The sequence below is a fragment of the Magnolia sinica genome, chromosome 2 (genome assembly GCF_029962835.1).
Source record: "Magnolia sinica isolate HGM2019 chromosome 2, MsV1, whole genome shotgun sequence".
Classification (NCBI taxonomy): Eukaryota; Viridiplantae; Streptophyta; class Magnoliopsida; order Magnoliales; family Magnoliaceae; genus Magnolia; species Magnolia sinica.
In genome coordinates, this window is record NC_080574.1 from 115,450,953 (window position 1) to 115,464,345 (window position 13,393).

Genomic DNA, 13,393 nt, shown 5'->3' on the forward strand with positions numbered 1-13,393 from the left:
GTGATGCCTTGGAAGCGTCGGACGAAGTTAGAAGTCTTTTCGTTTACTTAATTTTGTGCATGTTTATGTTAAAGTCGTGCTTTATGTGTAAGTTTTATTGTATATTCATTGTGGCTTGTATAATCCCCATTTTGAGTGATCATCACTATCGGAACTGTATTTTAACTCTTAACTCTCTCTCTCTCTCTCTTTCTCTCTCTCTCTCTCTCTTTATATATATATATATATATATATATATATATATATTGATTTTTGTTATCTTTGTCTCGCTTTGGTTCTATTAAGTTAAATTGTGCAACTCTGATTATCTGTGTGTGAAATAAATTTGAATCTGAATGAGGACACATGTGCATTTTATTAACTCTTGGGAACTCGGGATTGGAGTGTATGTACTCGGGTGCCGATTTTTGGGGCGTTACAATAAACAACTTACATTCAAAAAAAAAAAACTCTATTAAGACGAGGGTCGTCTAATAGTTTGGGATTCTCAACTCACAGATATCTAAATGCCATGGCCAACTTGATAAACAGTTTGGATCTAACTCTAGGACTGTAATTTTTGATAATTTGAAAAAAAAAAAAGTTTTAAGCTTATAAAAAAGGAGGATATTATGATTTAGAAAGAAGGAGAAAAATAGGCCGTTGTGATTTTAAAATAAACAGGTGTAAAATCCAATTAAAGATAATATAAATAAATAATCGAAGTAAAAATAAAATGTTAAAGACTATTAAAAAAGAAATGAAAACTCACTCATTTACGCTAAGGGGTCGTTTGGCACCGTGGATTTGAGGGGATTTCAAATCCCTTAATTGTTTGGCAGCATAAAGTAACTGGGGGTTTCAAATCCAGGGGTTTCAAATTCCCTCAAAGAGGGGGTTTCAAATCCACGGTGAGAGCTTGGATTACACCTAAAATCCTTTCAATAGTTGCATGTGTAACATGTGTGTCACCATACTATTATTCTATTGGGAACATGGCCCACTAATGATATCCAAAAATAATTAGATTATCAATTGCATCACTATAATTACTTTAATATGATGATCAACATCGTCCAAACATTGTCCATGTAAATCAATGGCTAAAAATTGTTGGTTAGTCACTCAAACATGATCTTGTGCCTATGGCCCATCTGAGACTTGGAATTTCATGATTTTGGGGCAAAGCATATATTTCAGCGGACTTATTACAACCATTGTATCAAACATTACATACGTCACTAATTAGAGATATTAAAGTTGATTTAGTAATTAAATTTAAACCCCTATAAATATACCATGCATAACTACTTTTGGATTAAAGTTGATTCCTAATCCATGGTGCCAAACACAATAGGAGGATTTCATATCTAGGGGGTTCCGAATCCACACTCCCAAATAGGCCCTAAGGATTGGTCCTGATTTTACCAATGTTTTACACAACTTGACTACGGTAGAGTTTTCAAGACTCGGTGGATTGGCCTAGTCAATGTAGAACTCGGTCGAGTTGTCAAAAACTCCTATGTTTTTTGTATAGAAAGATCCATAGCATGATTTAGCCAGGTTTTTAACTCGGATGAGTTCCTAGTTGACTCACTGAGTTTTGAAATAATGGCTCAACTATACTAGCAATATGTGCTTAAAGAAAAAGGAAATTATGTATCTACAATCAATGGAATATATAAAAGAGATGGAAGGGGTTGGAATCTTCCAACCTTGGAGACTTTGAGGTAGCTTTATCATAGTGTGGTTGATGAGATTAAGAGCCAATTTGGAAGCACTGATAAAACTAGGGCTCATATATGAAATCCTCATTTTGGCATGTTTGGATTGCACTTACAATTGTAAAACTCTTATTAGGTGGGCCACACATGATCATTAGTTTAGATCTGAGTGTTGAATTATTCAAATTGAGCGATTCAGTGGGCCCCACTCCAGTTGTGATCATTGTATATAGGTTTGGGGCGGGACGCTTGAACCGATGTCGTTATACTCGGTTATTAAGCCAGATATGGAAACCTATGGTGTGGAGACCCTAAAAGGGAGAAGTGTGATGGGTAAGCTTCTAGTCCTTTTTCCTATATATAAATGTCTTGGTCTCCTCATCAACACTACTAAGAAAATCCTAGTCTCATTGAGAGGTTCTCCTAAAGGTGTGAGGTGCGCAAGATCAAGATTCTCGTCAGTGATATCGAGGTATCGAGAAGGTCTTCCCAATCAGGTACGCTTTCAATTTATGGTATTGAATCTCCATTGTTGATGCATAGACGATTCGTCAATTCTGCAATACAGTTGTAACAACAATCTCCTATTTGAGATCCACCGCACATTTTAGGAAATGTTCATGCAGTCGATAGTCGACATTACCTCCAAACAGGCCCTAAAAGTTTTAGATTATTGAACCATGGGCCCCACCTTATATAGAAATTTGGGGCTGCAGTAAACAATACACTTTGAGGGTTGGGTCCCCCATGGCTTTAAGAAACACACACACACGCACACTTTTAATCAAAATTCATCTATGGAAAGCAATTTCTCATGATAGTTGTGGGAAGGAAGAGAAGAAAACACATTCATGTTGAGCAGTTTGATTCTGTCCATATATAAGTAACAGACATGATGAATGGCATGGTAGCAATTGAAACTTATATATGAAGAGAATAAAATTAGTCTGAGTGGTTATACGATTCTAAAAACCCGATATGGGAGGTATTTCTAGAAGAAAAAAAAATGGTATTTTAATTTTGCAATCCTAGAAACTTTGGTGGTAGTTCGGATGTGTAAGCTTTTAATTGATGTTGTAAACACTTTACAATTGAAACTCTTTTTAGATAAAGTGTGTTTCAGATGCAACGTATGCTTTGGGTGTAAAGTGTTTATAATTTAGCTTATTGACTTTAAGTTGTACAGTGTTTATAGATAGCTTCAAGTTGAGAGAGAGGGTGAGAGAAAGAAAGAGATGGAGAGACTACAAACTGCAAACCTCTCTTAAAGAATTGAAAAAAAAAGAAAGAAAAAAAAAAGAAGAAGAGAGAGAGCCTATTAGGCTTGTAATTAATCAAATTACTTGCAATCTAAAACACAATAAAATACTAGAATTCTAAAATGTCCTTTTAGAGTGTTTATAATTTTTAAAAGGTTTATGAACAATTATAGGCATCTAAATAGCCCTTGTAAATATTTTTCGGCATCCAAATGACCGCCTATGGAAGTTCTATCATTGAACATCACGGTTGTTTTTTGCTAATAGACTATTCTAGTGGACTCACATATCTTCTATTTAGTTCACTTGGAACTAGTGTTCCAAATATCGGCGGCATTATTGGTAATATTATATATTATCTGTATCATCGGTAAGTGATACCAAAATTGTTGGAAGTAAATAAAAATTTAAATTTCGCTGATATTTTAGATATCAATGGTATTTGACAATATTACCAATATCCACGAAATTTTGGAAAGAATCCCTTACTTATAAAAGCTTCTTGGTACCAGTGATATAAGACTCCCGGTGCTGGGAAAACATTTGTAAATGGGTAAAAATTGATAATAAAAAAACATAGAAAAATTTTCAAAAATTCAAAAACTCTTCTTTTAAAATTTTGTCACTTAAGTAATTTTGGTAACTTTTTCATTTTCATTGAATCAAATTTTGAATTGGGAGAGAAATCTCAACTTAAAATATGAAAACGACCCAAAACTTAAAAGGTACAAAGTCAATGGTAACTTCATTTTTTTCAAATGTTATTATAGATTGCAATGTAAATCCATGTCAATGAGATTTTGTGCCAAAAAAAATTCACATTTTAGTGAAAATTGAAGGAAATTGGTGAAATCCTAATTTTTTCATTTATATATTAAAAATTTTGTTTTTCTCTGTTAATTGATGTTACAATATATATATATATATATATATAGTGTTGGCCATTCTATTGATTGGCGATGAGTTTTATGTATTTATTGTTTGCTGATTTTTTTAACAACACATAATTCGGCCCTTAAAAAATCGAAACTGGCTATGCATTGTTATTTTTTGCAATGCTGTGATTCCATGTATAAACTTGTGTCTTTTAACATCTTTTAAAATTTCACCAAAATATTTTACCTTTTTCCAACAATTTTATAATGTTTCCATCATATAAGCATTATTATTATTATTATTATTATTAATTTTTTTTTTTTTTTTTTTTTTGAGTTTCAATGATATTACAGGCAATACCGGGACATGTTTCCAAACGGCGCCCCTCATCGAAACATGTAACAATATTAATACTCTGAAAAGTAGAACATGTTACAACAGGCTATACTGATATATCAGTAAGAACCTTGTTTCCAAAAATGAAATGGATTTGGCCTTATTTACTATATCCATCAATTTTCCAAGCCATGGATTGGATGGTTAGGATTCACTGGAAAATGTCATCCATGGGGACCATAAGCAATCCATGATGGCCACTAACAAATATAGGAATCAAAATTGTTAGTTATATCTAATTTTTCACAAAATCATCTCAACCGTTCATCTTTAAGGCTATTGATCGTACCATTACGAGCATTCCATCCATTTTATTTATTTATTTATTTTTACCAATTTGTACAAATGAACAGCCCAGATCGATCAATTGCAGTGTCCAAGAGTCCTAATGCAGCTACGAGCACAAGAACTAGTAGTCCTCTAGAGCACTCCATCATTTCTCTATCTAAAACATGCGGTCCACAAACTCCCGCCTGAATCTGCAACTTCTACACGTCTGATGGTTGGAAAAACGGCTTTTCCGTTTTAGCAATCTCCCACCCAAAATCCCAAACCATGTCAGTTGCACCTCGCCTCTACTCTCCCTTCCTCCACCCCTTTCCTTATTCCCATCCAAAACTCTCTCTTCCTCTCTCCTCTTCTTCTCATAATCACACCATCAGAAGAAATCAACGGCCACCCACTTCTTATCCAAGCATTAGGGCCGTGGATCTTGACCAAAACACAGTAATCTCGACCGACCATCCATTCTCATGATGGTCTCATCTTATTTTCTTTTCTTTCTCATCTTCTTCAATTTAATTTCCCTGTTTTTTTTGCAGCTGGTAGCGGTATCGGTGGGCGTCGTGAGTGTTGCCATTGGTATCGGCATTCCAATCTTTTATGAATCTCAGATTGATAATGCGGTGAGTTCATATCAGTATCTCTTACTAAAATAGAGAAAATGGTGATTTGTCAAAGAGAGTGGCTGTCCCTATCTATTGCCATTGCGCTATCTATGAATGCATTTTCTGGAAATCATAGAGGCTAGTGTATCATCTTGCCTTTTGAATTTGGGCACTGGAAGTTTTTTTTATTGCTGACTGTCGATTCAATGGTCACAAGTTGGATGGTTATGATTGCCCCATCGATGCGGTTTTGGGGCTGTGCTTCATCTATGATGGGTCCCACGATTTTAGGCCGTCGGGATTGGAGTGAATATATGTCATGAGTACTCTGGATGGATGCTAGCACCCTAGTGTAGTCCTGCTCCATGGATGTCATGGGGAGCTGATCCAATGCCTCTGGAGCCACAGGAGCTACTAGGCCAGCAGCTTGGATGAGATTGGAATCAATCATCCCTTGAGCTCCGCCATTCATTGACCACTAACAATACATTGCCTTGATATCACAATCTTAGTCATCCAGATTCCATACATTGAACTTATCGGTGAATATGAGCCGTCTTTTAGCTTCCATTTGTACACCACTGACTAAATGGTTAGGATCATCTGGTCAGTATGATTTTTTTTGGCCCATCCACTATTGTACCTGTTGAATGTACGGTCCAGATGTTGTCGGAGATATGCCATAGTGGATCAGTGATGGAGTGCCCTTCAACCGTTCCCTTTTTGGAAAGGGGAAATACAAACAATGAAGGGAATTTTCTTTGTGAATTATATCAGGGAGGTGGAGGGGTAGTTTGGCACTCTAATGTACAAGTGGTCGTATAGGAAAATCTAGACAGTTAATCTGGTGGGGCCCTACCATGTGTGGCCCATTGTAAAGAAAGCACACTGAGTATTACTAGCTATCAATTTTGTTGCCATATGGGAATTTCTATTATAAAATAGTTAGGATTCTTCAGTTGATCTGCTTTTGTACCGTGGGCCATCCACAATAGGCCCACAAAATGACCTCCCTAGATCACCATCGGTGTGACGTTGCGTACTTGTTGCGCCAACTGGCTATGACTATTTCAATATGTGGCCAACCTAGCCACCTGAATCCTACTTGTTGGCATGTGTGGATGAGTCTCAGACCATTCATCAGGTGGGCTCCACCATCTAGCAGTGGCCTGAAAAGTATTCATTCCTGCCCTTATGTGGTTAGGCTGAATGTGAAATATTTTTAAAACGGTTATTTTCATGCACTTGTAGCACATATGATGATGCTTTATAAATAGTTTCGTAAGCAGAGATATCCAAATAGCCTTATTCAGGCTCTTGCTAAGTTGGATGAAGACATTGATGCGTGTTCTTGTCTATTTTCTGGCATATACAGGCAAAACGTGAAAATACTCAACCTTGTTTCCCCTGTAGTGGATCAGGTGCTCGTAAGTCCACAATTCTCTCTTGTTTTCATTTTTAACTTTTTCGGTGCTCATCCATTGTAGAAACCTATAGCTAATGTTCATTGTGGCTGAATCTTATCATCATCTCATTTATCTGGTGATCGGGAGTGTCCCACTTGACACAACCCACCCCATGAATGGTCAAAGGGTGCAGTCTTTTTCAAATGGGAATTTGATAACAATCACCTAGGAGTACTTATTTTCTTTGGTTAGAGAAGTTTCTCATGCTCTTCCTGTTAAAGACTTTTGTTGGTTGAGGATATGCACAGATTAATTGCCTTTTAGTTTGGGGCCCATGGTTCATTGATCTACACCATTGATGTGGTCATGGACCATACCTTACCAATCTCCTACATTGAAGTTCCATCTAATCTCTCTCTCTCTCTCTCTCTCTCTCTCTCTCTCTCTCTCCCTCCCTCTTGCAGTATTGATCATCCACAGTTCGGCCCACTAAATGAAATGACTGGATCACAGAATGGTGGCCCTTGCTTGTATAGAACACAGTCTTGAACTAGAACACCATTTCCTTGGGGATTATACCTTGAAGTAGAAGGTCCCATGGATATGAGGCATAAATTACACACCGAAGTGGAGTCCTTTGAGGATGCCCCGATGCAACTTTTTCTCAGGAATATTGGTGGAGAATTACACCATGCAAGTTATGAACAACACCCATGATGGTTTTGTAATGGTTTAAAAAACCTTAGGTCCCACTCCTGCTTTGAATTTTGCTTTGGACTCATGCTCATGCTTATGCTCCCTCTTCTTAGCTTTTAATACTTAATTGACATTTTGAAAGAAATGCTTGCATGATTTTGCACCCAAACCTGTTGCTGCTTCATTTCTGGCTCCATGCAACTGGTTTAGTGACAGTGACTCAATCTCCTACCTTCAGCGCACACAGATGTTTATGATATAGTCGAAATGATAACATCCTGGATGCAAACCCATCTTGGTTACTTAATTGAAGTGATCCACATGTAGTCATGGTGTGCAATGTTGCCGAAATTGTTGACATATTGTAAATTGCTCTAGGGTTCAGTTGAATCAAATTGTAAATCATAAAATGTGATTAAAAAATAAAAAGAAATAAGTTTATAAACTAATCATTCATTTCAAATATACACCACACACATACTTATCTATTAAACATGAAATACTATGGAAGTATGAACACTTCATGCTGTCAATAAGTAGGTCTAGTTATGTGTTACTGTGTGGAGTAATCCTGAGTTAAATTTATGCAAGTGTTAACTACTACATTCGTCTTGGATCATAATTCAAAAGGGAAAAAAAAAAAAAAACAGAAAAGGAGATGAGTTTCTAAGTGCTATAAAAGACGTCACCGGAAAATGCATAATGTAAAATCTCATAAAGATGATCCACCCCACTTTGGATGAAGAAACACACCACAAAAGTACCCAGCACACTTGTTTTCTTCTTTTTATAGTGTAGGATATTTCAGCTTGCCCATCCCTGGGGAATGTGTTGGGATGCAAGTGTTTTCAATGTGAGCCTTTTACCATGGCTGGTTCAAGAACCCTGTAGAAAGAAGAAGGCAATTGCTAGCACAATCAAATGTAAAAATGTTCCTAATCTATCATTGAAAAGCTGTCAATGAGCTGGGATAATGACAATGATAGTGGTGATGATCATCCTCTTGTAGGCTAGACAATACCTTTTCCTTTTTTCCTCATGGGTAACTCAAAAAGCAAAAAGTAGAAACTCAACAGCCTACTTAGCACACTTTACCTGCCAATTAAATGCTGCCATGTACTGTTCTGGATAATCTGATTGCTGAATATTACCGATTTCATGTCTACAAAAGCTGACTAATCACTAAATCAACTAAAGCTCTGCTGGCCAAGTCAATTCACTATTTGCATCATTAGAAGTGACTTTCCCATGCTCCATGTCCACCACTCGAAGTGAATTGATAACTGAACTTGGTTATATGAGCTCCCCAAAACCTTTGAATACATCTTCATCTATGTTTCACGGATATGGATGGCTGTCAATATTAGATACTAACATAGAGTGCCAGATTCGACGAACCCAGAAAAAAGGATCCTGGTTTCAGCAATATGTAGTTAAGAACAAATATTTTATAAATGAAAATAATTTAATTAGGAAGAAGACAATAAATATCTAGAAAACCTTCAAGGTCTTAAGCGTTTATTAAAATTGAGAAGGAGAAACAAAATGGCACTTGATAGCTTATCTCATTTATAAGTACTTGTACAGATTTAAGAATAATTTTCTAAAAAATAAATTTGATTTATGTTTGGTTCTACTATTTTTAATCTTTCTTTAATACAGTGCATCCAGGAAAGAATTATATGGGAAGAGGGTTCTTTATGTCTAGGTCTCTAAATGGTTCAATTCGATAGGATTCAGTTGCACGAAGAATCGTACAATGTCTTCCAAGCATCCATATGCATGTGGATGTTGGATACTTCGAACACATGATAGTTTCCTACTTACGAATCCATGTAGCATAGCTCCTAACACTTCCAATCATATATCAACACCTCTTGACAATGGGAAAAGCTCATCTGAGCTGTGTCCATTACAGTAGTTGCAAGTGACATCTGAACTGTTGTAACACCAATGAAAGTCACATTCCTTCAAGATCCATACTTTACATACTTCCAGTACCATGATTGTATAAATCTGTAAACTCAGTGGTAAGCAGAGCAACTTCGATATGCTTGAAGAACCCAAGCTTTATATATATCACAAGTACACTACGGAGACAATGTTTGCTTCTCTTAATTAATCCCCAAGGGGGTCAGAAAAAATCAACAAAGTATCTCCATCGTGAATACTGTGTACAATACCGGATACTCCATGGGATGACATGCCTCTACATCATGGTTTCAAGTCAAATTAACATCAAATTATTCTATAAAGTACTTCATTGCTTGGATCCCACCAGAAAAAAAAAAAATTACTTGGGGGTCATTTTGCATGCTGGTGGTTCCAATCAAATCGATAGGATTAACCTCTGTTTCAAGTGGGAACAAAACAAAACTTATTGAAAAATCGAGTCCTTTTAATGCCTTCTTGCTTTCGTGTGACATTTCCGATAACGCTTGAAATTTTCATTTTCAACTTCTTTCAGATTAAAAAAAAAAAGGGATTCGGCCTTGGGTCCAAACTGGCCTAACTAAGCCAACATACAAATTGTCACCATTGAAGTTGAACCTAGCAAAGCTGATATCCTGCATTCTGTTTCTGGGGGTCAATCATCTATCATCGTCATTGTTGGTGATTGAATAATCTAATTGTTAGGATCATGAGCTTCAGTGCTTGACTTCCATTATAACCATTTGTATTTTTCCATATCCTGTTGCTGCTTAGAATTTGAGATTTGTTCAGCCTCCATTGAAGCATGCAATGTGTTATATTATATGTGGTTATACACAAATTTCATACCCAAACTTGGTAGTTGGATGAACTAGTGTGTCTTCATGATTCAATCATTCTCATAGTCTGCATCATCTGACCAAAATGCTTCTTTGGAATCATTAGCAATCCATGGTGGACCAAATAAATGCTTCAAGATGATTATTTGACCTATTTTGTCTGTCTGATCTTGATTATCTACTTCTCATTATTCTATCGATCGAGATTGGTGTGATTTTTGCAACATGGTTTGTGCTATTTGTTTAGGTGGAAAACCGTACAAAAGGATATGAATTCCTCTGATGGGACGGTTTCTTCTGTTTGAGATACCAAAAAAGAGGAGGAAATTATTTTTTCTCTTAACATTTGCACCCCATGAAACATTCTCCATGAAGGTGGAGACATTAGCATTCCCTACATGTACATGCATATATGCATGCATGCAATTGACAACTCATGTTGATTTTTCCTAGGTAACTTCTATAAAAGTTGTTTACCTTTTCTTTCTTTTTTTTTGGTATTTTGTTCAATATATTGCATTCAATGAAAAAATGAAACAAAAACTGAATGTTTCAAGCAATGGATTTGAGATGTATTGTATTTTTAGCAGCCAACATGTTGATTCAACCGAGATTCTGAACATTGTTTTTTCTGTGAATGCCGAGCAAATATAAAAAGTTCATACCAAACCACCCCCAAAATGCAACCATGATCTTATGCTTACAAATGTCCACCATTCATTAATGCTTTGCAAATGATTAGGAATGTTATGTTTTAGAGCAATGTAGATTTTGCATGGGATCGGGAAGTGTGACAGTCGAGCTTGGTGGGAGCGAAGCTGAAGTTTCACGATGCATCAATTGTGATGGTGCTGGCACTTTGACATGCACGACCTGCCAAGGCTCTGGGATTCAACCTCGCTACCTCGATCGCAGGTAAGACTTCATAGGTTTTCTATAGTGCGACTAAAAATAAAAATGAAATTTGGGGTCTCCACTCATGGCTCAGTGGTAGACACTGTGTGTTTCTACTCTAACGTCATGGGTTCAAGAACCCATGTGGTGTGTGTGTGTGGGTGTAAGAGTGTGTTACCTTTCAAAAAAAATGAAACAGACATTCAACTTTTCAACATAGTACTGGTTACGGAATTTGTATCATAGCTTTGGTAGGACAGACTAGTCCCTGCATAGGCCTGAACTTGGGTGACTCAACTAGAAACATGGCTAACTCAATTTGATGAGATTTCAAGCTGAGTCATTGGAAAATACTCTCCTAGACTGACTTGGTCAAGATTTGGCGAGACTTTTTGAGCCAACTCATTGGCTCGGTCAACCTGATGCGACTCACAGGGACTCAGACCCAAGTCACTTGGTTTAACAACACCTGGGTAAACAACTGGTCAACTGCATTGTTGATGAAAAGAGAGACTAGTGAGTAATGAGAGTTGAAGCATAACCTATATAAAACTAAACACCCTATCCAACACAATAACAAAACTTCACATATTATGAGTACTTAATTTATTTTTTTTACTTCCCAAAACTGTTTTAAATATTGTTCTTTAAGTAATTTATTTAATTATTAAATACTGAGCCAAGTCAAGTGGATACTCGGTGAGTCTTTGAGTCGACTTGACCTGACATCTCGTCGTATTTTCAGGTCTTTGAACAATTGTCCTGTGAACATTTGTTTGAAATTTAGGAAGTGACAAGTTAGAAAATAAACAGTGTATATCATCTGGAAAAAAGCAAATGATATTAGATAGTTGTTATGATAGATGTAGATTGAATAATTGTTGGGGAATGATCCCAATGTATAGTTATCATTGATTTAATCATGGACAAGTGATAGTCAATAATTGGGTCTTGGGTCATGATTTGATGGTGATCATAGAGTGGGACCCAACACCCATGCTTGCATACAAACCTATAATGGTGAGCGCATCATTTCATGATCGTCACCTGATCTGATGGTTAGTATTGGGGGAGTTCTGAAGGATGACTGTGGCAGCATTAAGTTTACCTTTGGGCAGGTTGGATTGGGAACTACGAATAGAGTGGAGCTTCTGGCTATTAAAACCAGCATTGAGATCTTTGTGAGTCAGATGGGTGGGCCTTTCACTGTGTTGGTGAGGCCTTCACTGTGGGGGTGACTCTTGTAATGTGATAGTTTCCAGAAATGCACTGAGCTTCTGGCTATTAAAACCATCATTGAGATCTTTGTGAGTCAGATGGGTGGGCCTTTCACTGTGTGGGTGAGGCCTTCACTGTGGGGGTGACTCTCGAGAGCTTGTTTTCAAAAGATCATGGAATGTGCTCTTGCTCCATGTTATACTGCTCTTGTTCCATGTTATACTCCTGCAAAGGACGGTGTCCATGTAATACTCCTTTTGATGTGATGAAAATGAATTTTTCATTCAGTCGACTCAAAATCTGTTTAATCTAGTTGAGTCGACGATGGGTTTTTTTAAACTATGATACAAATTATGTGTTTACTTTGTATTAACTCTGCATGGACCTAAATCGAAAGAATTTCCTACCAAGGGTGTGATCGGTATATATTTTGTTGCACAGAGAATTCAAAGATGATGACTGAAGCTTGAGTGATCAACGATTAGCAGATGCATGGCGATCAGCAGAAAATATTGTATATTGAGTGATTGGTGTGATCGGCGATTAGCAGCATATCATACATGCCATTTCATGACATTGCCATTAACTTATGGAAGAACAGATTTTGTATGGATGTACCATGTGTTGTTCAATTGTATCGAATTCTGAAATTTGTCATTGCCATTCTTTTATTTATGATTTCTTGGTTCTTGACTGCTTTGTAGCCTATACAATTTTTCCTCAAGGGCATATGTTTGGGTACATGGAATCCAAAGGAAGAGAGGAAATGTAGAAGGGTTTTCCTTTGATTGACAACGTGGGATGTTTGAATTGCAAAGAAGATGGAGGATTTCACATGGCAATAATTCTACTATTCCACGCCAATACAAGAAACTATGTGATCGTTGTCTCATATGCATAAGGTTTCCACTCACCATTCAAACATGGCTCATAATATTGGAATTATGCCCGTGGAGATAATAATATTTTAGTAATAATTAATGTTTCTTCCTTTTCATTCCATTTCCAGTGGGTATTCGAACATGTCCTAAATGTAGTTTGAAATTTCTAGTAATGACTGTAGTATGATGTTACGGACTTACATACTCCTTGTAACACGCCTGCAACACTCGTGCAATGCTCCAATGCTACTCAAGTAAGCTCTCCTACTACTTGCACCATTAAGAACTTCATAAGAAAGCCATGCTACTCAAGTAAGCTCTCCTACTACTTGCACCATTAAGAACTTCATAAGAAAGCAGTGCTACTAAGTAAGCTCTTCTACTACTTGCACAGTAAAGAACTTCA

The 13,393-nt window shown here is 36.8% G+C and overlaps 1 protein-coding gene across 1 annotated transcript; it reads left to right on the forward strand.

The window, feature by feature from the left end:
- Positions 1-4,673: 4,673 nt before the first annotated feature.
- LOC131237432 (protein SPA, chloroplastic) lies at positions 4,674-12,781 on the forward strand. The gene is made up of 5 exons (XM_058235182.1): positions 4,674-4,960; positions 5,056-5,139; positions 6,497-6,548; positions 10,753-10,909; positions 12,548-12,781. Exons 1-5 carry the CDS (start codon positions 4,790-4,792, stop codon positions 12,567-12,569), a joined length of 486 nt encoding a protein of 161 aa, XP_058091165.1. The 5' UTR covers positions 4,674-4,789; the 3' UTR covers positions 12,570-12,781.
- Positions 12,782-13,393: the final 612 nt, after the last annotated feature.

Bases quoted from the DNA above. Each gene is read 5' to 3' on its own strand.
- LOC131237432 (XM_058235182.1), top strand. From the start codon at position 4,790: ATGTCAGTTGCACCTCGCCTCTACTCTCCCTTCCTCCACCCCTTTCCT. The intron at 5,140-6,496 runs GTGAGTTCATAT...TGGCATATACAG, and splicing joins AATCTCAGATTGATAATGCG to GCAAAACGTGAAAATACTCA. The intron at 6,549-10,752 runs GTAAGTCCACAA...GTTATGTTTTAG, and splicing joins CTGTAGTGGATCAGGTGCTC to AGCAATGTAGATTTTGCATG.